At 47.7% G+C, this 23,004-nt stretch overlaps 1 protein-coding gene across 12 annotated transcripts in view; it reads right to left on the bottom strand.

Moving 5' to 3' along the window:
• The window catches only part of LOC144737355 (NACHT, LRR and PYD domains-containing protein 3-like), a 126,414-nt gene that overhangs the window by 49,533 nt on the left and 53,877 nt on the right, over window positions 1-23,004 (bottom strand). For 11 of the 12 annotated variants that reach the window (XM_078620014.1, XM_078620018.1, XM_078620020.1 and 8 more), the window contains one exon: window positions 4,287-4,370. The exons of the other annotated variant lie outside the window; for it this stretch is intronic. In XM_078620014.1, the coding sequence (XP_078476140.1) occupies window positions 4,287-4,370 (84 nt within the window). The remainder of the gene's footprint in view (window positions 1-4,286; window positions 4,371-23,004) is intronic. 12 annotated transcript variants of the gene reach the window in all.

Here is a 23,004-nt window from a genome sequence, read left to right as displayed (position 1 = left end):
ACACTGATCCCGAGTCCCTTCCGGCTTCCCCTTATAACCCGCTCCCGCGTCACCAAGCCCCACCTCTAGCCACACCTCCTTACGAACCTTCTAGATGGTACCCCACTAGCACCCTCGGGCTCCGCCCTTGAACTCTAGCCCAGATACTACCTGTCACCCGATTGGCTTAGAGGCTGAAGCGCCGAAGCTTATCCCACCATTCGGTGACCATAAGCGTACGCTCGCATGACACAGATACAGTGGGAGGCTGATCGATGCCCGGGTGCGGTCAAGGGATGGCTCCCTATTGCTCAACCATATACCGATGATCTGATAATTGCGGCTCACTCAGAGGAGAAGTTGGAGGCGCTGCTGCTGAACCTGGAGCTTGCCACGAAGAGGTGGGGCCTTACCATCAGCCTCACCAAAACCAAGCACCTGCTTGGGTATTTGTACCATCGGGTACTTCACCCCCACAACTCCCAATTGGTGATGGGGCAGTTGTGGAGAGTGAAGAGTTTCCCATACCTGGGCAGTGTGCTCATGCCCGGCTCCGGTTTAACAGCAGAGGTCTTAATCCGAATCAGTCGAGCGGCATTATCTTTTCATCAGTTGCGTAACGCTGTGTGGAATCTACCTGGTCTCTCGCTCTGCACGAAGCTTCGGGTCTTCTCGTCCACAGTCATTCCCTCCCTTCTCTATGCTTGCGAAACGTGGATCCTCCTAATTGAGCGTCTTCGCCAGTTGGAAACATTTAGGCTGGCCTGCCTATGATGCATCCTGGGTTTAACCAGGCTGGATTGTGTGAGCTCACAAATCTTTGAAAGATCTGGACAAGGTCCCATCGGTGAGCTTCTACGGCAGGCAAGGCTGCGTTGGCTGGGCCATGTAGCCCGCATGCCTAGCCACCGCATGCCTAAATAGCATTTGTTCAGCCGGATCGAGGAGGCTAAACGGGCGCAGCACGGGCTAGTGAAGAAATGGAGTGATGTGGTACAGGAGGATGTCGAGCTGAGTGGACTTGCCGATGACTGGTACCATCGGTGTCAAGATCGGCCTCTGTGGAGGAGGCTCGTGAAGGACGCGACTGGGCAGTTGGAGGCAGTCGCCCTCCAACAACAATGGAGGGCGGAGGAGCGATGCTCACAACAACGAGCGGAGCGCCGGGTGGCTAAAGCACAGCAAGTTGGCACAGTAGGGGGCACAGGTGGTGCATCAGCCAGTCGAATCAGTAGGTCGCCCTGTGGCATCTGGGTCTGCCCTGTGACCTCCTGCCAGTGGGTGTTCAACACTTCACGTGGCCTCAAGGTGAACATAGCCTGGCACAATCATCGTGGGGTGATGGCACCACCACTTAGTGGCGAATGGCGGTTGTTGTTTCTTATTAGACAAATAGCTTTAGTTAACAATTAACAGGTTTTTTTTTTAAGTGTGTCAGTTTTAACTGTTTATGTTTCCATGCATTTTGTGAGCATGTGTCATAGGTGTGAGTTAAAGTGACCCCTTGAAATATAGTTATCATTTTGCCTACTCATCTGAAGAGGGGGAAGGTGGGCTGAGCCCCTCCTCTTTCTTACCACCCATTTCATTGTCATTGTCATCATCATGGTTAATATTAATGGAATAAAAATGTACTGTAATCCATAATACAGTTTTTTTGGGTTAGATCGCATAAATATACCAATGTGTCGTTAAACCCACCACCACCCGACACAGCCAATTCGTTACTAGCACATCGGTTGTGTTGGACAGCAAAGCCACAACATTGACCATCCGATTACAACGTTTCGCCAGTAATTACAACTAGCTTTATAAGGTGACAGCCAGATTTGTGTAGAAATCCTCCTGTTTCATTCCTTAAATAGAGGGGTAGATGTGATGACATCACTTGTGAGCCCTTCTTGAGCGAAGTGGGGGGGGGATTTATGAATGCATACAAATAACAATGGGTATCAATTGCCAGTGGGTTATTTTTTGCTAATCAACGTAATTTATGCATGTGAATTATGCAAGCCCATTGTTCTTGTACCTCCTGTCGATTGTGTGCACTAAAATAGCAGTACCTGTTATTTTCTGTTCAACGGTAATCCCCATTGAATAGGCATGCATTTAAACAATGTATTATTTGATGATTCGCTTCCAAGCAGCACTAAGCCTGTAGCTATCCGAATAGTTAAAAAAATGTTTCTATAGATTATCTAATTAGTTTTGGCCAGTAGTAACTGTTTTGCACATAACTTCAACATTATCAAAATCAATTGAGTGTCCTTGTTGGCACGCTTATTATGCCCCTGCCAACAGTTGTATTTGGGAGTATTTCATATTCCTTTGGTGTTCTTTTAGTCCCGTGCTGATCATTCGTCCTGTCTAACAAACATATTTTTTTTTCCACAAGAGCAATTAATCCGGTACAAACCTTGTTGATCGCTTCGATAAATACATATTTTGTACCAGATATTAACGTCTGTATTTTATGTACTGTGCCAAATCTGACTTGGATGTTTTGTTTTTCCAAACATCTGGCCAGTTTATCAGTTACTCCCGCAATGTACAGTATTTTAAAAAGTTTTCATTATTTGGTCAGTTTCAACGCTCGTGTTATTTGATTAGGTTTTGGCATGCAGTGCCCTGTTGATTTGTGCATCATTGTGTAATAAAGGGTGTTGACAACACACAGCTTGGTCTCCGTCTCTGTCTTTATTCTTGTTATGCCGCTCACACTCCGTCGGTCCCGACCGTGGACCGGCTGTTCTACTGGCGCGCCCCGCGCGCTTTCTGTCAGTTGCACTCCCCTCTCCTCCCGCACATTGTTGGCTGACAGTGTGCTTGGAGTCGTCTCCAGCCACGTGACCAATGGCGCCGGAGACCTCCCACGGCTCAACGTGGTCCCACCTCGTGTCTATCCCAACTGCCTCGAGCCACTTCCGGATCCCCCTTATAGTCCCCTCTGACGTCATCCTGTTTCCACCTTCCACCACGCCCCTTCCGAACCTTCCAGATCACGCCCTTCACTTAGCGCCCCCCCGGCTCCGCCCCTAGGCTCCGCCCCTGATCATCCGGGCATCTGATTGGACCGGAGGTGGGCGGCGGACCTCCCCATACGCCCACCTTACTGGGCCCCGCCCCCAATACTCCGGGCCGTCTGATTGGCCCAGAGCTGAGCGGCGAAACCTCGCTTACGCTCGCATTACAATTGTAACCGTTCAATTGCAGCGCTTCTTTAACATGTTTAATTTAACTTCTCAGACTATCACCATCTGACACTTTCTTATCCCACTGTATGAGCGTCTTGATGAGAGAGGATTTCTGGGTGGGGTAATGGTCCGACTGCATTCAGATAGGCGTCAGTGTGTGTTTTATTTCGGTAAACGCTGTGTTATTTTGCCATTTCGACCGCACCCGAGCAGAATATCCAGAAATGGCAGAGTTATGTCAGCTTCCACTTCCGTGGTGAACTAGATGGACGGGTTTTGCGAGTTGAAATTATTTAGAAATTCGTTAAGTGTATCTTTGCCTTCTTGGTTCTTTCGGTAAAGTCACGTAGAAGGGAAGTAATAAAATAATAAAAATAAAACAATAAAACAATTCTCACGACGTTTCGGCCACAACGCAAGTAGCCGTCCTCAGGTGAAAACCAGGTCTGTCGAGGCGACAGCGTCTCAATGAAACAGCACACGTGCTTGGAGCATGTATATAAGCTGGGTTGGAAGGCGCCCCTTTCCCCCCCTACCAAACCAGCTTATATACATGCTCCAAGCACGTGTGCCGTTTCATTCAGACGCTGTCGCCTCGACAGACCTGGTTTTCACCTGAGGACGGCTACTTGCGTTGTGGCCGAAACGTCGTGAGAATTGTTTTATTATGTTTTATTTTTATTATATTATTACTTCCCTTCTACGTGACTTTACGGAAAGAACCAAGAAGATGAATCCCTGCAGTCACGAAAGCTTTAAATCGAAATGTATCTTTGCCGTGTGGCCAGACCACCAACGTGTCATCCATATGTATTATGGATGATATTGGTTGCGAAAGCCTACATGTTAAACCAAGTTAATGTAATGTTTAGTTAGATTTTATTATGTTATTGTATAATGTACTGTATTTCATTTGGTGTTTAGTTAATAAACAGGCAAGTTAGTTAAGCTATGACAAGTTTCACCATGGCCCTGGTTTCCCTAACCGCCTATACTTTACCAACCATGGATTTGCCTACCACGGCCTTTTCTAGGAATCTAATGCCTGCAGTTGGCGAGGGATTACTATATATGCGTACATGTCTGTGTGCATTGTATCAGGAGATCACTCACTCTAACTTCTCCAAACTTCCTTCTCTCCCCACCATCCGGTCCGCCAGAAATTGGATGCCGTCCATCAGGTTGTTTTCAATCAGCCTAAACCCAAGAGGACAATAGAAGGGACAGCCCTGACTCACTGTGTCCACGTGACCTGCAGGTTAAATACATGGCGAGTGATGGACACTCACAATTCTGGTGAAGATAACCAGCACATACACTCTTTGGCTCTTTCGGTAAAGTCACGTAGAAATAAATAAATTAATAATAGAATACGACATTTCGATTGCAACACAAGCAACCATCATCAGGTACAAATCTATGAGAAAACAAACTTAGTAAACTTGGAAATATAATGCAATACAACACACAGAGTGGGCCAACAAAACAGTCAACACCCCAACTGGTTGATTACGTTCCTCCAAAGATTTCTAAATTTGAGAGAGAGACAAAACATTGACACGGAGACACACAGACAGACACACAAGCAGAGAGAGACTCACACAGAGACAAACAGAGAGACACACACATAGGCACACAGAAAGACAACGTCTCTGTGCCGAGGCCTTAAATAGGGAGGGGGGGGGCAGAGGGGGAGTTGTGTGGAATTCCTGCCCATATAGCGGACGGACGAGAGAATGGACTTAAAAACAAGAAAGGTAGAAAGCAAATTTTTAGTAAAATTACTAAGTGTAATGCAATGCAACACAGAGAGTCGGTTAGCACACAGTTAACGCATAGCCTGGTTGATTACGTTCTTCCAAAGATTGCTAAATTAGAAGTTAAGTGTGAAACACGGCAAACCCTCCCCATAGAGGTGGTTCAAACTAGATTTGAAGCTTTCGTGACTGCTCACCGACTCTCTGTGTTGCAGTGCATTACACTTCCTAATTTTACTAAATTAACTTTCTACCATGCTTGTTTATAAGTCCATTCTTTCCTCCGGCCGCTGTGGGCAGGAATTCCACACAACGCTCCGTGCTTGTTTGTTTAGAAGTCCAGTTTCCAGCTCATCTGTCCCCTATGGGCAGGAATTACACGCAACTCCCCCTCTGCCCCCCCCTCTCTCTCTATGTAAGGCCTCGATACAGAGACGTTGTCTTTCTGTGTGCCTATGTGTGTGTCTCTCTATTTGTCTCTGTGTGAATCTCTCTCTCTGCTTGTGTGTCTGTCTGTGTCTTCGTGTGTCTATGTTTTGTCTCTCTCTAAAATGTAGCAATCTTTGGAGGAACGTAATCAGCCAGGTGGGGTGTTGACTCTTGTGTTGGCCGACTCTCTGTGTTGTATTGCATTGTATTTCCAAGTTAACTATGTTTGTTTTCTCATTCATTTGTACCTGATAATGGTTGCTTGTGTTGCAATCGAAACGTCATATTCTATTATTTTATTTTATTTCTTTCTACGTGATTTTACCGAAAGAACCAAAGAGTAATTCCTGCAGTCACGAAAGCTTCGAATCTAGTTTCAGCACATACATGTTCATAATCCACCAGCTCATTATTTAAGGCAAGTTTGGTATACATTGAGAAAAACAGGTGACCATGGCAAATATCACGATACTCAGTCATTTGTAATCTTACATGGCATTATATATAACTGATAACATTCAAACACTTTACTCACATTGTTTTACTATTTCACACAATACACAAAATGTACAAATATAAAAACCATCAAAATTCCTACGTGGTCCTCTTGTCTTAGGTTATAATAATAACCTCTATTTTATAAAGCACTTGTCATATCGAAATATATCAAAGTACTATCCATAGAAAGAATATTTAACTACACTCACACGTATAGATAAAATATAGGCGAATTATAAAGCTGATAATAACAATATCAATGACAACTACAATCGAAATGCAATAACAATTAAGAACAAAACTATGATAAAAGCGAAAAAATATCAATTACACAGTAATCCAATCAGGAAACAGCATTAGGTACCACACTGGTGCTAAGTGATTCACTCATTATAGACATTGACCAGGGGACAAAGTGACATGAAAACTGATAACAAACAGAGCAGTTCGTATGGGATCTAGGGAATAAGTTGCAGGTTTTACTTTGAAGGTAAGGTCTAAAAAGTATTATGGGGGTAGCATGGTGAATGCAGTCAAAGGAATATCAGAAAAAATAGAAGATTGTATACACGTGACTCAGGAGTGGAGGGGCAATTAATGTTTTTCATAATGGTATCAATTTTGGAATGAAAACATTCAAGAAACGTATTAAATGTGGTGATGGAACCAGGTAAGATTCGTTTCGAATTTCATTTTAACATTTGATCAATTGTAGACAAAAGTGTTCTTGTGTTCTATAGCCACCTTGAATGAGCATAGAGTAAAATGGGGGCCTTGCGGAATTTAATGCGTCCCTATATATGTAGTGGCATAGCGCTTGCTGCTGGCGAAAAGGGTAACTGCAGTGTATGGCAGTACCCACGTCAGCAGGCCACGATAGACACGAGAGGGGGACATCTAGGGGAAAGGTCACAGAGGGGGGCCCATCGGGAAGCCTCGGGAACCCGCTAGTTCCAGAGAGGGGGCGTGGCCGGGGCGGAGCGAGGCCACGCTGAGAGTATAAGAAAGGCCCCTGTGAGGGACCTCGTGGCTGTTACTGGAAGTAGGCTCCCCATCGTGCAGTTCAAGATCATCGTTACCATCTCGTCGTCGCCATCGTTGCTCTCGTCTCGTCACCATCGCCGCTGCCATCTTCGCTCGATATTGCGCTGCTAGATAGTTATTGGCTGTCTCCATTCAGCGCCGTCAGTGTTAGACGGTTAGTGTTGTGTATAGGCTAGCAACAGTAATAGTGTGTACCCACGTAGGGTGTGTATTATCCCGATGGTGCTCGTTAAATAAAAGAAGTGGCTCCAAGTCTTACTGCCTTCCGAGTTAGTCACGACATATACACTGATGTTGCTTCCAGATCTGAAAATGAATCTCCAGATCTGTATCCTTCCATCTATGCTCAAGCTCTCTCCCAGATATTTTTAAGGAGCGCAGACGATCAATATACAAAGGAGATTTCCGATTGCAGGAAACAAGATGTGATTTAATTGGCACCAAAAAGTTAAGAGTATTGGAAAATGTTGAATTATAAAGAAGAACCTTATGGTTATTTCGGTAAAGTCATGTAGGTACAATAAAATATAGATCACGACGTCTTCACCTGAAGACGATTGCTTGTGTGGCGATTGAAACGTCGTGATTTATTATTTTTTCTACCTACGTGACTTTACCGAAAAAAACAAAGAGTATGGATTCCTGCAGTCACGAAAGCTTCAAATCAAGAAAGAACCTTATCCTCCAAAGAAATAAACTGAAAGTTTGACTAAGCAAACTTAGTTGTATTTAAAAATTAAAAAGTTCCATACTTGATGGTACGTTTGATTTCAATAAAGAAAAGTGGCAAATCAAGTTAAAAAGAATGCAAAGTATTCAAATACAGCAACATTGCACAAAATTAAATGTGATATGGCCAAGCCAGACGTAATAACTAGATCAAGCGTAGAACGAAGATTGTGAGTGGGAAAATTTACATGCTGGGAGATATGAACACAATTCAGAAGGGCAAAACATTTGATCCCTGCAGAGGAATAGTTCGGAGAATTGACGTAAAAATTAAAATGACCTAAGAGTAATATCCGATTGTAAGTAGGATATAAAAATTACAATAAGTTGAAAAACTCTATAAAAAATATGGCTTTAGACTTTGTTGGGCAATAAAGTTAAAATAAAGCTGAAAGGCACTGTGCATGTTACCTTCAGGGCCAAGCACTCAAAGGAATTAGAAACCGGAGTATGTCAGGGGTCAAATTTAAATCAGGACAATAGATGACAGTGAGGCTGCCACCTTGACCAGAAGATTGCGCCTTTAATAATAATCAGAGCTGGCTAATTGATTCAGCAGGTAAAAGTAATCCTGCCTGTGCCATGTTGCAGTCAGACAGAACAGGTCACACCTGTGGTCGAGAAAAAAATAATGAAGTAGTAACATCACCATTAAAAACAATTTGAGTGAATGTGACTGAGAGCAGCAGGAGTAATGCTGTTGATAGACCATTGTGTGCAAGTTTCATCCTTAGTAGGACTCATCAGCACAACTATACACCAATGCTCACTGCTGCAAAGTTTTCCTCTGGATGACCATATCTAGGGTCCCAACTATCACAATATGGGGCCCATTATCTATGGACCCTATATTTCCTAACTACCTAGACATCTCCAATCTGCACTGTGACATTAACCTTTTTGCAGATGACAGCCCTTATGTGCGTGGAAGTGTTTTAGTTTATGTAACTATATGTAAGGCTGTGTATGGCAGTTTATTTTATGTATTTATGTGTGTACTTTGAGTCGTTTTTTCTTCTTCTCGTATGCTGTGCATGCTTTTGTAGAGGAGTAGAGGAGAGTAGTGGCGTCGTGTGCGATGTCCGGTGCGATGACGTCACGGGACGTGGGGTCACGCGCGCTGGACAGTGCACATGACGACACAGCTCCTCGATGTTAAAAGGGGGACCCCGTGACGTAAGCGGGGTCGTAGCTGGAGTCACGGGTCGAGAGAGTGTGAAATGGGGAGCCAGGGTCAAGAGGGTAGGGACAGTGGAGATAGCACAGCTCCAGGGCTGGACGTGGCTGTGCTCCTCAGTCGGCCGTGTTGGATGATCCCACGGCCAGCGCAGAGGAGACAGCACAGGGCAGCCGGCTGTGTTGGGACCCAGTGGGACCTATCCCGGGACCCCTAACCCCTGGGAAGTGGTTCACCCCTCCCGTGTGTTGTGTAGCCCTTTAATAAACGGCGGAAGCCCTTAACCTCACCTCCGTCTCCAAATGAGTCGTTGCCAGCTCAACACTTTTACCAGGACATGTGAGAGGCTGGTAACCCCTACATTTTTATCAAATGTATCCATAACCATGTTGTAACACGATACTAAGCTTGTGCAGGGACCAAACCCCATTTCGTGAAGCCAGGAGAGACTTCTGTGCAGCCCATGTTCCAACACTGGCACATCCACATGACATTATGGATGCATGCTAGGTCAAATAAATAATATCTGCCTACGTGTTAAACTAACATTTGCTGACACCGTAGAGTTGACCATCAGCTTATCATCACACCAAACGTCACCAATGCAGCTGTGGGACTCACCAGTAAACTCGGCGCAGCATCCAGCGGTTCATCCTACGAGTTCTGCACAACACTGGGCTACAATCTGCTGTGGAAATGCTGACCCTGACCCGACCATGCATGTCACTTGCTGCAATGCCTCGCAAATGGTTGTGCTGCAGATCTGGTCAGTTCTTCTTCCTCCCCATAACCACACGATCACAGAAGAGTGCCTTCATCGCCATTTTTCTGCTGATGTCGGGTATTGACCCAAACCCTGGAGCAGGGCTCCTCAACTTCGGAATAATCAATGCACTCTCCATAGTCAAGAAGACAGCACTGATAAAGGATCTGATCAACAATTGGGGACTCGAGATATTGGTTGTTCCCAAAACCTGGGTATATGATTACTCACCGGATGTCAATTAGCATGAGACTGCACCCTAAGGGATACACTATTGTACATCAGCAACGTCGCAGGAAGCCTGGCACTGGCAGCCCACATGGTGGTGGTATCACACTGATATACCGTGGAGACATCTACGTGAAAAATCCTGAGACACTGAATATCACGACTTTTGTGCAGCCCATGTTCCAACACTGGCACATCCACATGACATTATGGATGCATGCTGGGTCAAATAAATAATATCTGCCTACGTGTTAAACTAACATTTGCTGACACCGTATAGTTGACCATCAGCTTATCATCACACAAACGTCAGATCTAATATCATGCGGGAGTTTACAATCGCTGTCATCTATCAACTGCTGTCTTCACCCGCTGTCAGAATAATTTCTTGAGTTTTCCGGTCTGCTGGACTGTCGGTCACTTGGCTCTCGCTATGTCATCTGTGGTGACCTAAACTGTTCCAGACTGACTGGTTCTTGTAGTAAAATCAATAGTGATCTCGCCGAGATAATCGACAGTCACAGTTTAACCACGCACATCAGCGGTGCATCATGTCATTCGGGAAATGTGCTGGATTACATTTTCACATCCACCGACACCATAACTATGACCAACGTTGTTATCAAAGACATGAGTATTTAAGATCACAGTCTTGTGACATGCAAAGTGGCATGAGCAATTAAGTATTTATACTCTTAGGTTTTTTTCGGTAAAGTCACGTAGGTAAACATTTTAAATTAATAAAAGTAAAATAAAACAAGTTAAAAAATTCACGACGTTTCGAAAGCAACACAAGCCTCCGTCTTCAGGTGGAACCGTCACAGCCACGACAGCTCGTGGCTGTGACGGTGAATTTTTTAATTTGTTTTATTTTACTTTTATTAATTTAAATATTTTTACCTACGTGACTTTACCGAAAAAACCTAAGAGTATGAATCCTTGCAGTCACGAAAGCTTCAAATCTAGAATTAAGTATTTGCTCACCCATCACAATACTATACAGAGACTGAAAACAACTGGACCATGATGCTTTCCATCAGATGACCTGATCATCAATCCTGCATCAACGGTCTATTTATTTGCAGCTCCATTATAAAATGACATCACTGCTTTTCTTTGATGAAATAGTGGCCACTTGAAAAGCACAAAAAGAGCAGGAAAAGCGCGCGGTAACTTGCTGTCACCGGATGCAATTACTGCAAAGCAAAAGCAGAGGAGGCTGGAATGTATTTGGAACAAAACTGGTTTCGAGACTGTATGACTTGCTTACAGAGCAGCCTGCAGATCTGCTAACCGACTCATTGTTGGAAATGTATAAATTGAAGGCAACGCATTCTCTCGGTCTGCCATCTGAGTTGATCAACTGGGAACCACTTTAAAACTCGAGATCCTGGTACGAGCATCAGTGGCAGAGGTGTTGATGTTCAAAGCATGGCCACACAAATAAGACATCGCCGTTCGACTCCATCCACACGGCGATTCTCAGATCATGCTCAGATAGCGCTTGTGCTGTCGATTGTCCACCTGGCAAATCTTTCATTCAACGAGGGCTGTTTTCCAGACCAGCTAAAAATGGCGCAGGTAGCATCGCTCCTAAAAAAGTTCGCTTGAGCCAGTAACCCCGCAAACTATTGCCCAATCTCAAACCTGAGTGCTATTTCAAAGGTCATAGAGCACCTTTTTCTGAAGCAATTATTTCCCAACGTCGCTTCAACGGGAAGATTCAACCCATTGCAGTTGGCGTACTGGAAGTTCCACAACACTTAGACAGCTCTACAAAAGATCACTTATGACCTCTACAAGATCATGGATGACTGGTGCACCACAACATTAGTTGGCCTCGATCTCTGATCTGCCTTTGACATTATTGACCATGATATACTCATTGGGCAGCAAAGGTCAAGGTTCGGTGTATCAGGTACAGCACTGGGGTGGAAACCTACATGGTCGATCACAGTTCGTCAAGCTGGGCGACGAACAGTAAACACGTATGAAGGGAGGGCGCCTCCCCTTGAGATAGCAAACACCATGAAGAAATTCCAAACCACAACGGAAGGGCTGTAAACATCGCTCAATACATACCTTGAGCCACTTGCAGAGTCAAAACTTCATAAAGTTGAAAAACTAGTAAAACACACTTAGGGGCAATTAAAAGAATCTGTTTCCACAGATGGCGAGATGGCTGGAGGAAGGGGACAGGAACCAGGCCTTGATGTGACTTAACAGATTACTTCAATAAATTAGAACAGACACACACACCCGGACAAACAGCTGCCCTTTGTGAGGAGGCGAGCCGAGGTGGGAGATTTTAGAATATAATGACGAGCAGAAACCACGCACTTCAGTCTTGCTGCGGCGAGCACCAGGGGTGGGCCCCGCAATCGACTATGGATGACGAGGCTTGCAGAGGAGCGACGTGTCGCCGAGTGTGAGTTCGGTGCTGACAGATGAAGTATCGCTAACAGTTTTATTCTACATTGAGTGCCAGCTCCCACCAGCAGCTACAGCAAGAGAGAAAGAGTGACAAGCAACGACAAGCAATCAACCTGGAGAAAGGGCGGAATGCGCCAAACATCGACCAAGCGAGCATCGCACAGGACCAGCAGCAGCAGCGGCTAACGACTAACCACGAGCATCCGGACTCAGAAGCCGAGCACACTCCTGCAAAGGTCGAGGCTACGAGGATCAACCGTGCCTGGTGCAAGGGAGAGAGCGTGACCGGCGCAACCGAGAAAAAGTGTCGGCGCTAGCGACCAGCGGACGAGCTGCAAGCGCTATCGGGCACCACTGAAGGCGAGCATTGCGCCGACTCAACAATCACCTAGCAGTTAAATTTCGATTTAAAGCTTTCGTGACTGCAGGGATTCATCTTTTTGGTTCTTTCGGTAAAGTCATGTAGAAGGGAAGTAATAAAATAATAAAATTAAAACATAATAAAATAATTCTCACGACGTTTCGGCCACAACGCAAGCAGCCGTCCTCAGGTGAAAACCAGGTCTGTCGAGGCAACAGCGTCTGAATGAAACAGCACACGTGCTTGGAGCATATATATAAGCTGGGTTGGAAGGGGGGGAAAGGGCGCCTTGACAAAATAATTTGCATATCAAGAGGAATTTAGCATATTTATGGGAAATACAGGTATGTGATTAGTACTACTTATGCCCGTGCACTATGCAGGAAAGCAGCATCAAAGGGAGGGGATATGGGAAATGCATGTATGTGAATAGTACTAATTATGCCCGTGCATTATGCAGGATTAGCAGCATCAAAGGGAGGGGATAGGGGTAGCATTAATAAAGGGAAGGAGTGTTAATAGTATGTAGCTGCAGTAACTAAAACCACCACGTAAACAACTAAAGTATAAACTACATAGTATCATCAGTATACTAAATATACTCTACAATAAGCTGAGTTACTAACAGTAAGTAATACATTACAATTCTACGTCGTAAAAAAATATATAATATGCTTCCATCTAAATTTTATTCTCTTACATCACACGAGTCTACACCGTACTATATACTTCCATAGACAAACCCAACATTAAATTACATACTGTATTGCTATAAACCACCTTATACATTGTAAATTTACACTATGTATTATTCTACCCACCCTAATGTATATCACACTGCTGTATATTCACTATACAATTACGATACTATATATTACTTTGTACATTGTATTAAGCATATAAATGCTATACTATTTGTTATTATACACTGTACCATTGACCGTCGTGTGAAAGATACTAAGAGGAAGCAACGAAATATGTCAATGGGAGAGTAATAGTAGGAAACTTGCAGCGGAGCAAAGAATCCTTTCCCTGCGGAGAATACAATGCCAGTGAGTGGAACGCGGTCTGAAAGTCACCGTAAACGTGAACACAATCAGTTAAGATCCGAAATGGTTTATTACGTCCTTCCAATGATTGCTAAGCCAGAATCCATATTCTCGGTTGAAATTTTCTCTGTGTTTGTATATGTGGATCGCCTCATAAACGAATCTCTCACGGTAGCCAGATGGCTTGCAGAGAACCTCTGTCCACATATACAAACAGAGACAATTTCAACCGAGAAGATGGATTCTGGCTTCGCAATCATTGGAAGGACGTAATAAACCATTTCGGATCTTAACTGATTGTGTTCACGTTTACGATGACTTTCAGACCGCGTTCCACTCACTGGCATTGTATTCTCCCTTCCAACCCAGCTTATATATATGCTCCAAGGACGTGTGCTGTTTCATTCAGACGCTGTCGCCTCGACAGACTTGGTTTTCACCTGAGGACGGCTGCTTGCGTTGTGGCTGAAACGTCGTGAGAATTATTTTATTATGTTTTATTTTTATAATTTTATTACTTCCCTTCTACGTGACTTTACCGAAAGAACTAATAAGATGAATCACCTAGCAGTGGAGAAAAGAACGTGACCAGCGCAACCGAGAAAGAGTGGCAGCGCTGGCGACCAGCGGCCGAGCTGCGAGCGCTATCGGGCACTGCCGAAGGCGAGCATCGTGCCGACTCAACAATCATCCATTAGTGGAGAAGCCTGGATCTGCTGTGTGTATGAGAAAGCGCCGTGTGTATGACACGCCCACACACGCCCAGCAGGGGTATTTTTAGTACAAGGAACGCCCCACCTCGGCGCCCGCTTAACACAAAGTGTTGAGCATGAAAACAATACACCCGCACACACATAACGCACATATCGGGACTAAAAAGATTGCTCCAAAGTTTTTCTGGTGGTTCGAAAAGGGCCATCCTAAGGTGTCGCGCGTTAACTATTAGCTGATCGTGAAAAACATTGTTCGGTCCATTGAGCTGCATGAATATGGTTATTTCGAAGTATTTTAGTCATTCGGTGTGTTAATTGCATAGCTTTACCAATGAATCCATCGACGCTAAAACTTTAAAAGCATCGATGTCACGAATCTACACACTCACAGGAATACTATTGTGTTGAGATTTCTTTCTTTTGATCACAGAATCTTGCCCGCGAATCAATTGAAGCCCATTAGCCAATTGATAAGCATCTATTAGGCAAACAGGTACACTGCCGCACATTATTGTTCAGGGGCATTTAGTTAATTGCATAATCTTACCAATGCATCTTCTTGGTTCTTTCGGTAAAGTCACGTAGAAGGGAAATAATAAAAGAATAAAAATAAAACATAATAAAATACAATTCTCACGACGTTTCGGCCACAACGCAAGCAGCCGTCCTCAGGTGACGAACAAGTCTGTCGGAAAGACGCTGTCTACACTGCCGCACACCATTGTTCAGGGGCATTTAGTTAAATGCATAATCTTACCAATGAATCTTCTTGGTTCTTTCGGTAAAGTCACGTAGAAGGGAAATAATAAAATAATAAAAATAGAACATAATTAAGTACAATTCTCATGACGTTTCGGCCACAACGCAAGCAGCGGTCCTCAGGCAAAGAACAAGTCTGTCGGAAAGACAGCGTCTTTGTTCGGTCCATTGAGCTGCATGAATATGGTCGTTTCGAAGTATTTTAGTCATTCGGTGTGTTAATTGCATAGCTTTACCAATGAATCCATCGACGCTAAAAGACAGCGTCTTTCCGACAGACTTGTTCTTCACCTAAGGATGGCTGCTTGCGTTGTGGCCGAAACGTCGTGATAATTATTTTATTATGTTTTATTATTATTATTTTATTATTTCCCTTCTACGTGACTTTACCGAAATAAACAAGATGAATCCCTGCAGTCACGAAAGCTTTAAATCTTAACTTACCAATGAATTCATTGAAAACTACTTTTGCCTTGGGCACATGTTTCTTTACTACTGTTCCTATGAATAGTGTCACATTAATTGAATATTGTATGAATATTGTCACTTTTTCCTATCACCGTGTATGATCGCTTTACTCTGAGGAATTAACCGATTGTTTTGTTACCCAGTTTAACAAATGTAACCATGGAGGGTTAATCAATGAGTAGGACATCTCCAGGAGTACTATGTTGACAATTCCTAGCATAAGTGTTAGCATATTAGAGTGTTTTGTTTTTCAATATTAAAGTTTCTTAACACAGAAGAGTCTGAGTGTCCCTTCCTAAGTTCATGCGTAATAATTTTAATTATAAGAACTGTATCCTGCGGTGAGATCTGAATTCTGAGACCTGACATAAAACACTAACACATAATCAGTAAAAGTTAAATCGAGAATCATTGTATTATTATAATACAATTGAGAATACAACCCTAGACAATGAAGCCGAACCTAATTAGCATAATTACTGCACTTGCATAACGTCATACATTTACACCTTCATTTTATGATCACGATTGATAATACCCCGAGACATTAGGAAGAACCTAATTAGCATATATGCATAATTAGCATACTTACATGCGTTTGCATAATTCAGTAAAATTACATTTCTATTAATTTTCAAGACCTAATATATATGTAGTGAGTCGCAGGCGTTGTCTTGGGAGCAACACTATTTATTCAATAAATCAACATAACATAACACAACCTACACTTGGGTGTTGAATGCTCATCTAGCCACGCTAAGGCAGAATTAGACATGGTTCCCTATCCCGGCCTAGACCACAAGCTGTGTCCCGGACCACGTGGCTAGAGGCTTCTTTTACCCAACGTGGATCTTCATCACCAGCAACACGAAGAACCCCCGAGCCCCTCACGGAGCTCCCATTATATCGGCCTGGGCTGGGGCTGGTTCCACCCCTCGCCCCGCCCACCTTCTAGATCTCTCGAGCTCTTTCCCGAAGGCTTGCCGAGAGCTCTTTTATACCACGTGACCGCCCACTGGCCCTCGTCCACCGGTGGCCCCTCTCCAATCTCATCTGGTCACGTGTCGGCAGGTAAACCAGCGTATTATGCCCCAACGTAACCCTGGATGGCTGACACTCCCTCTCCCTCCCTCACCGGGAGCCCGCACCGCACACTGTACGTGGTGCCTCCGCGCTGACCAGCGCTCACCCAAGCCCCGCCAGGGCTGGGTCTACGCCCAGTAAGCGGGCTACACATACTGCCAACACATTATCCGCCGTGGCTTCGTAAGCCCGGCACCACACAGTGACAATCACAGTCACTACATATACAACAAGGCTTTGTTAAAATTAACTTGGCAGATAATATCAGGACCTGGGTAATTATGATAAATATCGCTACCAGAGATAAATGCATTGCATACCCTTTAACACTTGACGAACAAATGCAAGATCCATTACGCCAACCCATCTGCTACAGTAATAACCAACGGACTACTATCTCCAGGCTTTCCTCTAGTCAGAGGCACCAGGCAAGGATGTCCCCCTCTCATCTCTCTTTAGAAGCAACGAGAATGTGAAGGGAGTATGCAAGGGGGCAAGCAAGAAAAAAATTAATCTATATGCTGATGACATCTTAGTTACATTAATATAGCAAATGACCTATATCCGTACTGTCTTATCTCTGATCACAGAATACGGATAAGCCTCAGGCTATGAGTTAAATTCAACAAGATTTGAGCTAATGTCCCTCTCCCCTGTCTTATTTAAACCCCCGGAAGGACTTTCATCACTCAGATGGTGCCCGAACAAATTAAATACCTCAGGGGTTACAATATCTTCCCATTAAACTCGTTTATGTTAACATGCCAATCTCTCACTTTAATGCAGCTGCTGTGCATGCAGCGACGTTGCTCGTGTGCAACGACGGGGCTCATTTCCCATTATACTCGTTTACATTAACGTGCCAATCTCTCCCTTTAACACAGCTGTTGTGTGTGCGTACGGCGACAGGACTCCTTTCCATCTCTGACCCCGTCTACTTACCCTTGGGTGACACCCACCTCAAACCTATATATATAACCTCTTGTTGCAGCAGCTTTTCCTGTTCAGCAGTTCTACTGCTGTATCTTACCACCTGATGACAATTGCTTGTGTTGCGATCGAAACGTCGTGATTTATTTTTTTATTTTTCTACCTACGTGACTTTACCGAAAAAACCAAAGAGTATGGGTTACAATAGCTTCCTCACTCGCATATCTCTTCCAGAGAAATGCCCCAACCCTGCTTCAAGAGACAGTGACATTGTGATGCCGCCACCACGAAGCCGTTCAGCAGGCGCCCCATCTGCGGCCTCGCCACCACCAAGAGACGGAGCCGACCCCACGTCCCCCTCAACTCACCTCACATGAACACACCCGCACGCATCCCCCCCCCCATAGAGCGGGAAGGGGAGGACACCTGATCGACCGGTTTTTATCCGAGAAACCCTTATCGGGATTAACTCTCACGGTTTCCGGCGATCAGGGAATTGGATGACCTCCCCCGACGCTACGTTGCACCGCGGCGCTGCGACCGGCCTTAATATGGTGTGGCCGCGGCGAGGGGCATTCGGCCACCACGGTTGAAACGCATCCCCCACACACACCCCCCCCCCCATGCGTCGACGAGGCCAGCAGGGGAAGGACGGGACAGCATGAGTAGCAGGACCGCAGGGGCTCTTGCGCGCAGGCACAATTGTTGGGGAGGGTAAATGATTGAGCTGAAGGTATGAATAGATCGGGAGAGGGGAGGCGCGCGGGGAGCCTGTGCACAGATTCCCACGGCAAGCCTTTGTGACGGACGCCGCCGCATGAACTGCAATAATGGGGGGGCCTGCGTGAGAAAGGGATTGATTGGAATTTGCGCCGCGCAGGTTGAGCATTAATTAGCATATCAAAAGCGCCCGGAACCGCCGTGCGCGTGCCAGAGGGTCGCGAGCCTATTGTTCAGAGCCGCATCCCTTTGAGGTAGGGAGGATAAATAGGGAGCGCAAAGGGGAAATCGCGCTCTTGTCTCCAGCGCCAGAGGACCAGCAGCAGCTCCAGCCAGCGACCCGGACGTCCGAGCGACGCACCGAGGTACGCTGTTAGCACAAGGATCAGCGGACCGCCGTGGACACTTGACGGTGAGTGGGGAGGTGAAGTAGGATAATAGCCGATAGATAGGGAATAGGTACAGGTTTAGTGGAACAGGCCAGCCTCATCGACTCACTGATTTAACATCAATTACCAGGTAGCAGATAATAAATCATTAATAGCGAAGCGTGGCCTCGCGTGATCTTGTCGAGCAGTGTGAGCGTGTGGGTACGCGGGTGTACACAGTGGTTCGCCACGTGAGTGAGCGCTGCGCGGAGCTGAGCGCGTGGGTGAGCGTGTGTACACAGTGGTTCTGTAGTGCTGCGGCTCGCCTCGGGGGAGCGCTGCGCAGAGCGGTGCGAGAGTGGGTGTCGCGTGTGTTCACTCCGTGTGTGATACAGGTGCGCGATCATAACGCGAGTATTCAGTGGTGAGTGAGTGCCGTGGAGAGCTGTGTGGGTGAGTGCGCATACGTTCGTTACGTGTCGGATACGGATGCGCATTGGTAACGTGGTTATTCGACGTGGAGGCGAGTGCCGCACAGGGCTATAGACGGGCACACGCTCGCAGTGTGCGAGAGCTGTACGTAGTGGTGTAAAGAGGGGGAGTGTGGCGTTTGATTGATGATGCTGTGCGCACGTATGCTCGCAGCTTGGGAGCGCGGCGCGAGGCTGTAACAGTAGGGGCGTCGCGTTCGAATGCCGGCGAAACCGTAGCGGGGAATAGGGAGGTGGGGTAACGTAAACGGAATAGGGGATGCAGGCGGGAGGGACCCCGGGGGCCAACGGCCCCCACAACATCACCTGAGGTCTAGAAGACATACCTCTCTCCCTTTCTAATCGAGCCCACTTGATGAAAATTGTTATCCTTCCTCCTATACCACCTACGACTGCTCTTTACCCACATTCCTAACGTTTTTTTTGTCCATTCACGTTTTGCTTCATTCATATGGAACCACAAGATAGCGAGAATTGACTTTCACTCACTTTCACTCACCAAGAAGGAGGGGGGCTTGGCCCTCCCCGATTTTCTTAAATATCACTGATCAGTTGCCCTCCTCAATATTAAACACCAGATGAACTCAGAAATTAGGGGGTAATGGAAGAAATGATAAAAAAAAGTTCCGTCAGTCACTGGACTCTCGCAGGGATTACTTTAGCCCCTACTAAAGATAGTAGGGGCTAAAGTATGAGCAGCAGCGCACTGGGGGAGGAGGGAGTGGGCAGAGAGCCCACTACGGAGCCGCCACCCCTCCCCGGGCGTGTTATGTGTGCGATCGGCGAGGGCATCTCAGGAGGGACTGTCCTCAGGTCGCCCGAGCTAGACAAGAGCTAAGGTCAAACACTAAGGCCCCCCTAGAGAGGGGACCACTGGGGGGTCAAATCGACGTAGCCCCGACACAAACAAGCTGTGAGAATAATGGCGAGCGAGTGATCTCCACACAGGTTCCAGCAACAATGCCAACGGAAACGGTGACTCATGGCGACTGGCTACGGGAGCTGGTGGCGGGGATCACGGGGGCCACGTCGCTGGTGGAAGGGGAGGTAAACAGAGTGCGTACCCGAATCCTGCTGGACACGGGGGCGGTGGCCTCGCTCGTGAGCGCAGCGCACTGTAGCGCGATCGGGGTCGACGTGCGTCACCTGCAGGCCCCGGACCGCGCGCTGCACACGGCGAGCAGAGCCGGAATGGGGTTGCTGGGGAGAACCACCCTAGAGGTCCACATAGGCAGCCAGGTGTGCACCCAGGAGTTCTACGTGTCGAGTGCGTTGTGTCACGAGTGTATTGCAGGTACCGACCTCTTAGAAAAACTGGGACTCAACGTGCAACCCCGCCAGCGATGCGCCACCATGGAGAGCAACGGCGAGCGGATTCCATTCCTGGGATGAGAACCAACGCTCCCCCGCTTCGCACCTGTGGCCGCTATCCTGGCGACGGCAGTCACCATCGGGCCGCTCACCGAGATGCTGGTGCCGGTGGCAACATCCCCCACCGACCCCGCACTCCGACCATCAGGAGAGGTAATGCTAACTCCTCACCCGGAGTTGGCAAAACGGTATGGGGTCGTGGGATCTGCCACGTTGGTAAACGCAGATGGGGACCGATTGTTTATGCGGATGTTTAACCCGCACAATACCCCAGCGATACTGCGACGGCGCACCCCGATCGCCACTGTACACCCCCTGCACGCACGCCACTCTGACGAATCGGTGTTCGCACTCTGGGCTGAGGACCCCGGTCGTTCGGAGGGTGACCAGGACCTGGCCTGGCGAGTCGGCCCGACTCCCCGAGCCGAGGTCGTCCCCCTGCTCGACGCGTTACATGTGCCATGGGCGGATTTACCTAAGGGAGAGGCCGATCGGCTGCGCGAGTTACTGCGGGAGTATGCCGACGTGTTCAGTGAACACGACTCGGACATGGGTCGGACCGACCTTGTTAAGCACCAAATTGACACCGGTGCAGCCCGACCCATTAAACTCCCTGCGTACCGAGTGGGCGCACCCGAACGCGCCCAAATCAAAGAGGCAGTTGGGGACATGCTTCGCGATAACATAATTCAGCCCTCGGCGAGCCCCTGGTCAGCCCCAGTGGTACTAGTAACGAAAAAGGATGGGTCAACCCGGTTCTGCGTCGATTACCGTAAACTGAATGCAGTCACGCTCGGCGATGCCTTCCCCATACCCCGCATCGACGACACCTTCGACAGCCTCGCCGGAGCGCGATATTTTTCCACCCTCGTTCTCGCGTCCGGGTACTGGCAGGTGGAGATGGCGGAGGAGGATCGGCCGAAAACCGCATTCGCCACCCCGATGGGGCTATTCGAGTTTCGAGTACTCCCGTTCGGACTCACCAATGCGCCCGCGACGTTCCAGCGGCTGATGGAGTTGGTGATGTGGGGCTTGCAATGGGAACAGTTCCTGATTTACTTGGACGATGTGATCGTGTTCAGTAGATCTTTGTCTGAGCATTGGTCCAGGCTACGAGAGGTGTTCCAGCGACTGCGAGCGGCTCATCTCAAGCTCAAGCCACGTAAGTGTTACATCGCACAACGCGAGGTGGGGTACCTCGGGCATCGCGTCAGCGAGGCAGGCGTGCGCACCGATCCGGAGAAGGTACGCGCCGTAGTGGAGTGGCTACGGCCAAGGAATCTGACGGAGATCAGATCATTTTTGGGGCACGCCACCTATTATCGTCGATTTGTAAAGGGATTCAGCGAGATTGCACGCCCCCTCACCCAACTCACCTCCCCTAAGCACCCCTATCAGTGGACGGGGGCCTGCCAGACGGCCTTCACCACTCTCAAAGACCACCTCACCCACGCCCCCACCCTCGCTTTCCCAGATTTTACCACCGATTTTATTTTGGACACCGACGCCTGCAGCAGCGGGCTGGGCGCGGTGTTGTCACAGGTACAGGATGGGACGGAACGAGTCATCGCGTACGCCAGCCGGACCTTGAGTGGGGCCGAGCTGAACTATTGCGTGACCCGCCAAGAGTTGTACGCCGTGATTTTCGCATGCAAACAGTTCCGGCCGTATTTGTACGGCAGGAGATGTCGCGTACGCACTGACCATTATGCTCTGCAGTTCCTTCTTACATTCAAGGAGCCACGGGGGCAGATGGCCCGGTGGTTGGCGCAGTTGCAGGAGTACAACCTGCAAATCGAGTATCGGGCTGGCCGGACGCATGCAAACGCGGACGCCTTGTCGAGGCGGCCCACGGTGTACGCCGAGACAAGGGCGGAGGAGGCCTGCCCGTGTTTCACGGGGGGACGCTGCCGGCAGGCAACAGACCCCCGAGAGGCCGCGGCCACTGACCTTCCCCCAGCGAGAGAGAGTGCAGTGTGCGCCACAGAGACCCTCACAGGTGGCACCAAGGATCCCGTCGACCGCCCGGCAAGCCCGGGACCCGCGGCTCGGGACCCGATTGGACGATCCAGGAGGACGTCGGCTGCGCCTTCCCGGGCCTAAACAACGAGCAGCTGAGACAGACCCAGCAGCGAGATCCGGATCTGGCGGCAGTGGAGGCGGCACTGCGGGAGGAAAAAAGCGCCCTACCAGGACCCTGGAGCGGTTTGTATGCCCGGTTGTGTGTGCAGAACGGAGTGGTATGGGAGTTAACCGAGGCCGGCCAGCCGGGGTGTATCTGTGTTCCTGCCCAGGTGCGACCCCAGCTGCTACGGCTGGTGCATGACCACCCACTCGGGGGCCACGATTGGGAACGACGCACTCGAGAGACCCTGCGTCGTCAATATCTCTGGCCCAAATTGGCACAAGACGTGGCGGCCTGGGTACAGGGCTGCCGCGCCTGTCAGCAGTGCGGGCAGA

This window comes from Lampetra planeri, chromosome 68 (assembly GCF_965212315.1).
Source record: "Lampetra planeri chromosome 68, kcLamPlan1.2.h2, whole genome shotgun sequence".
Classification (NCBI taxonomy): domain Eukaryota; kingdom Metazoa; phylum Chordata; class Hyperoartia; order Petromyzontiformes; family Petromyzontidae; genus Lampetra; species Lampetra planeri.
Note: the sequence above shows the minus strand (reverse complement) of the source record. Positions and strands in the feature narration are given on the sequence as shown.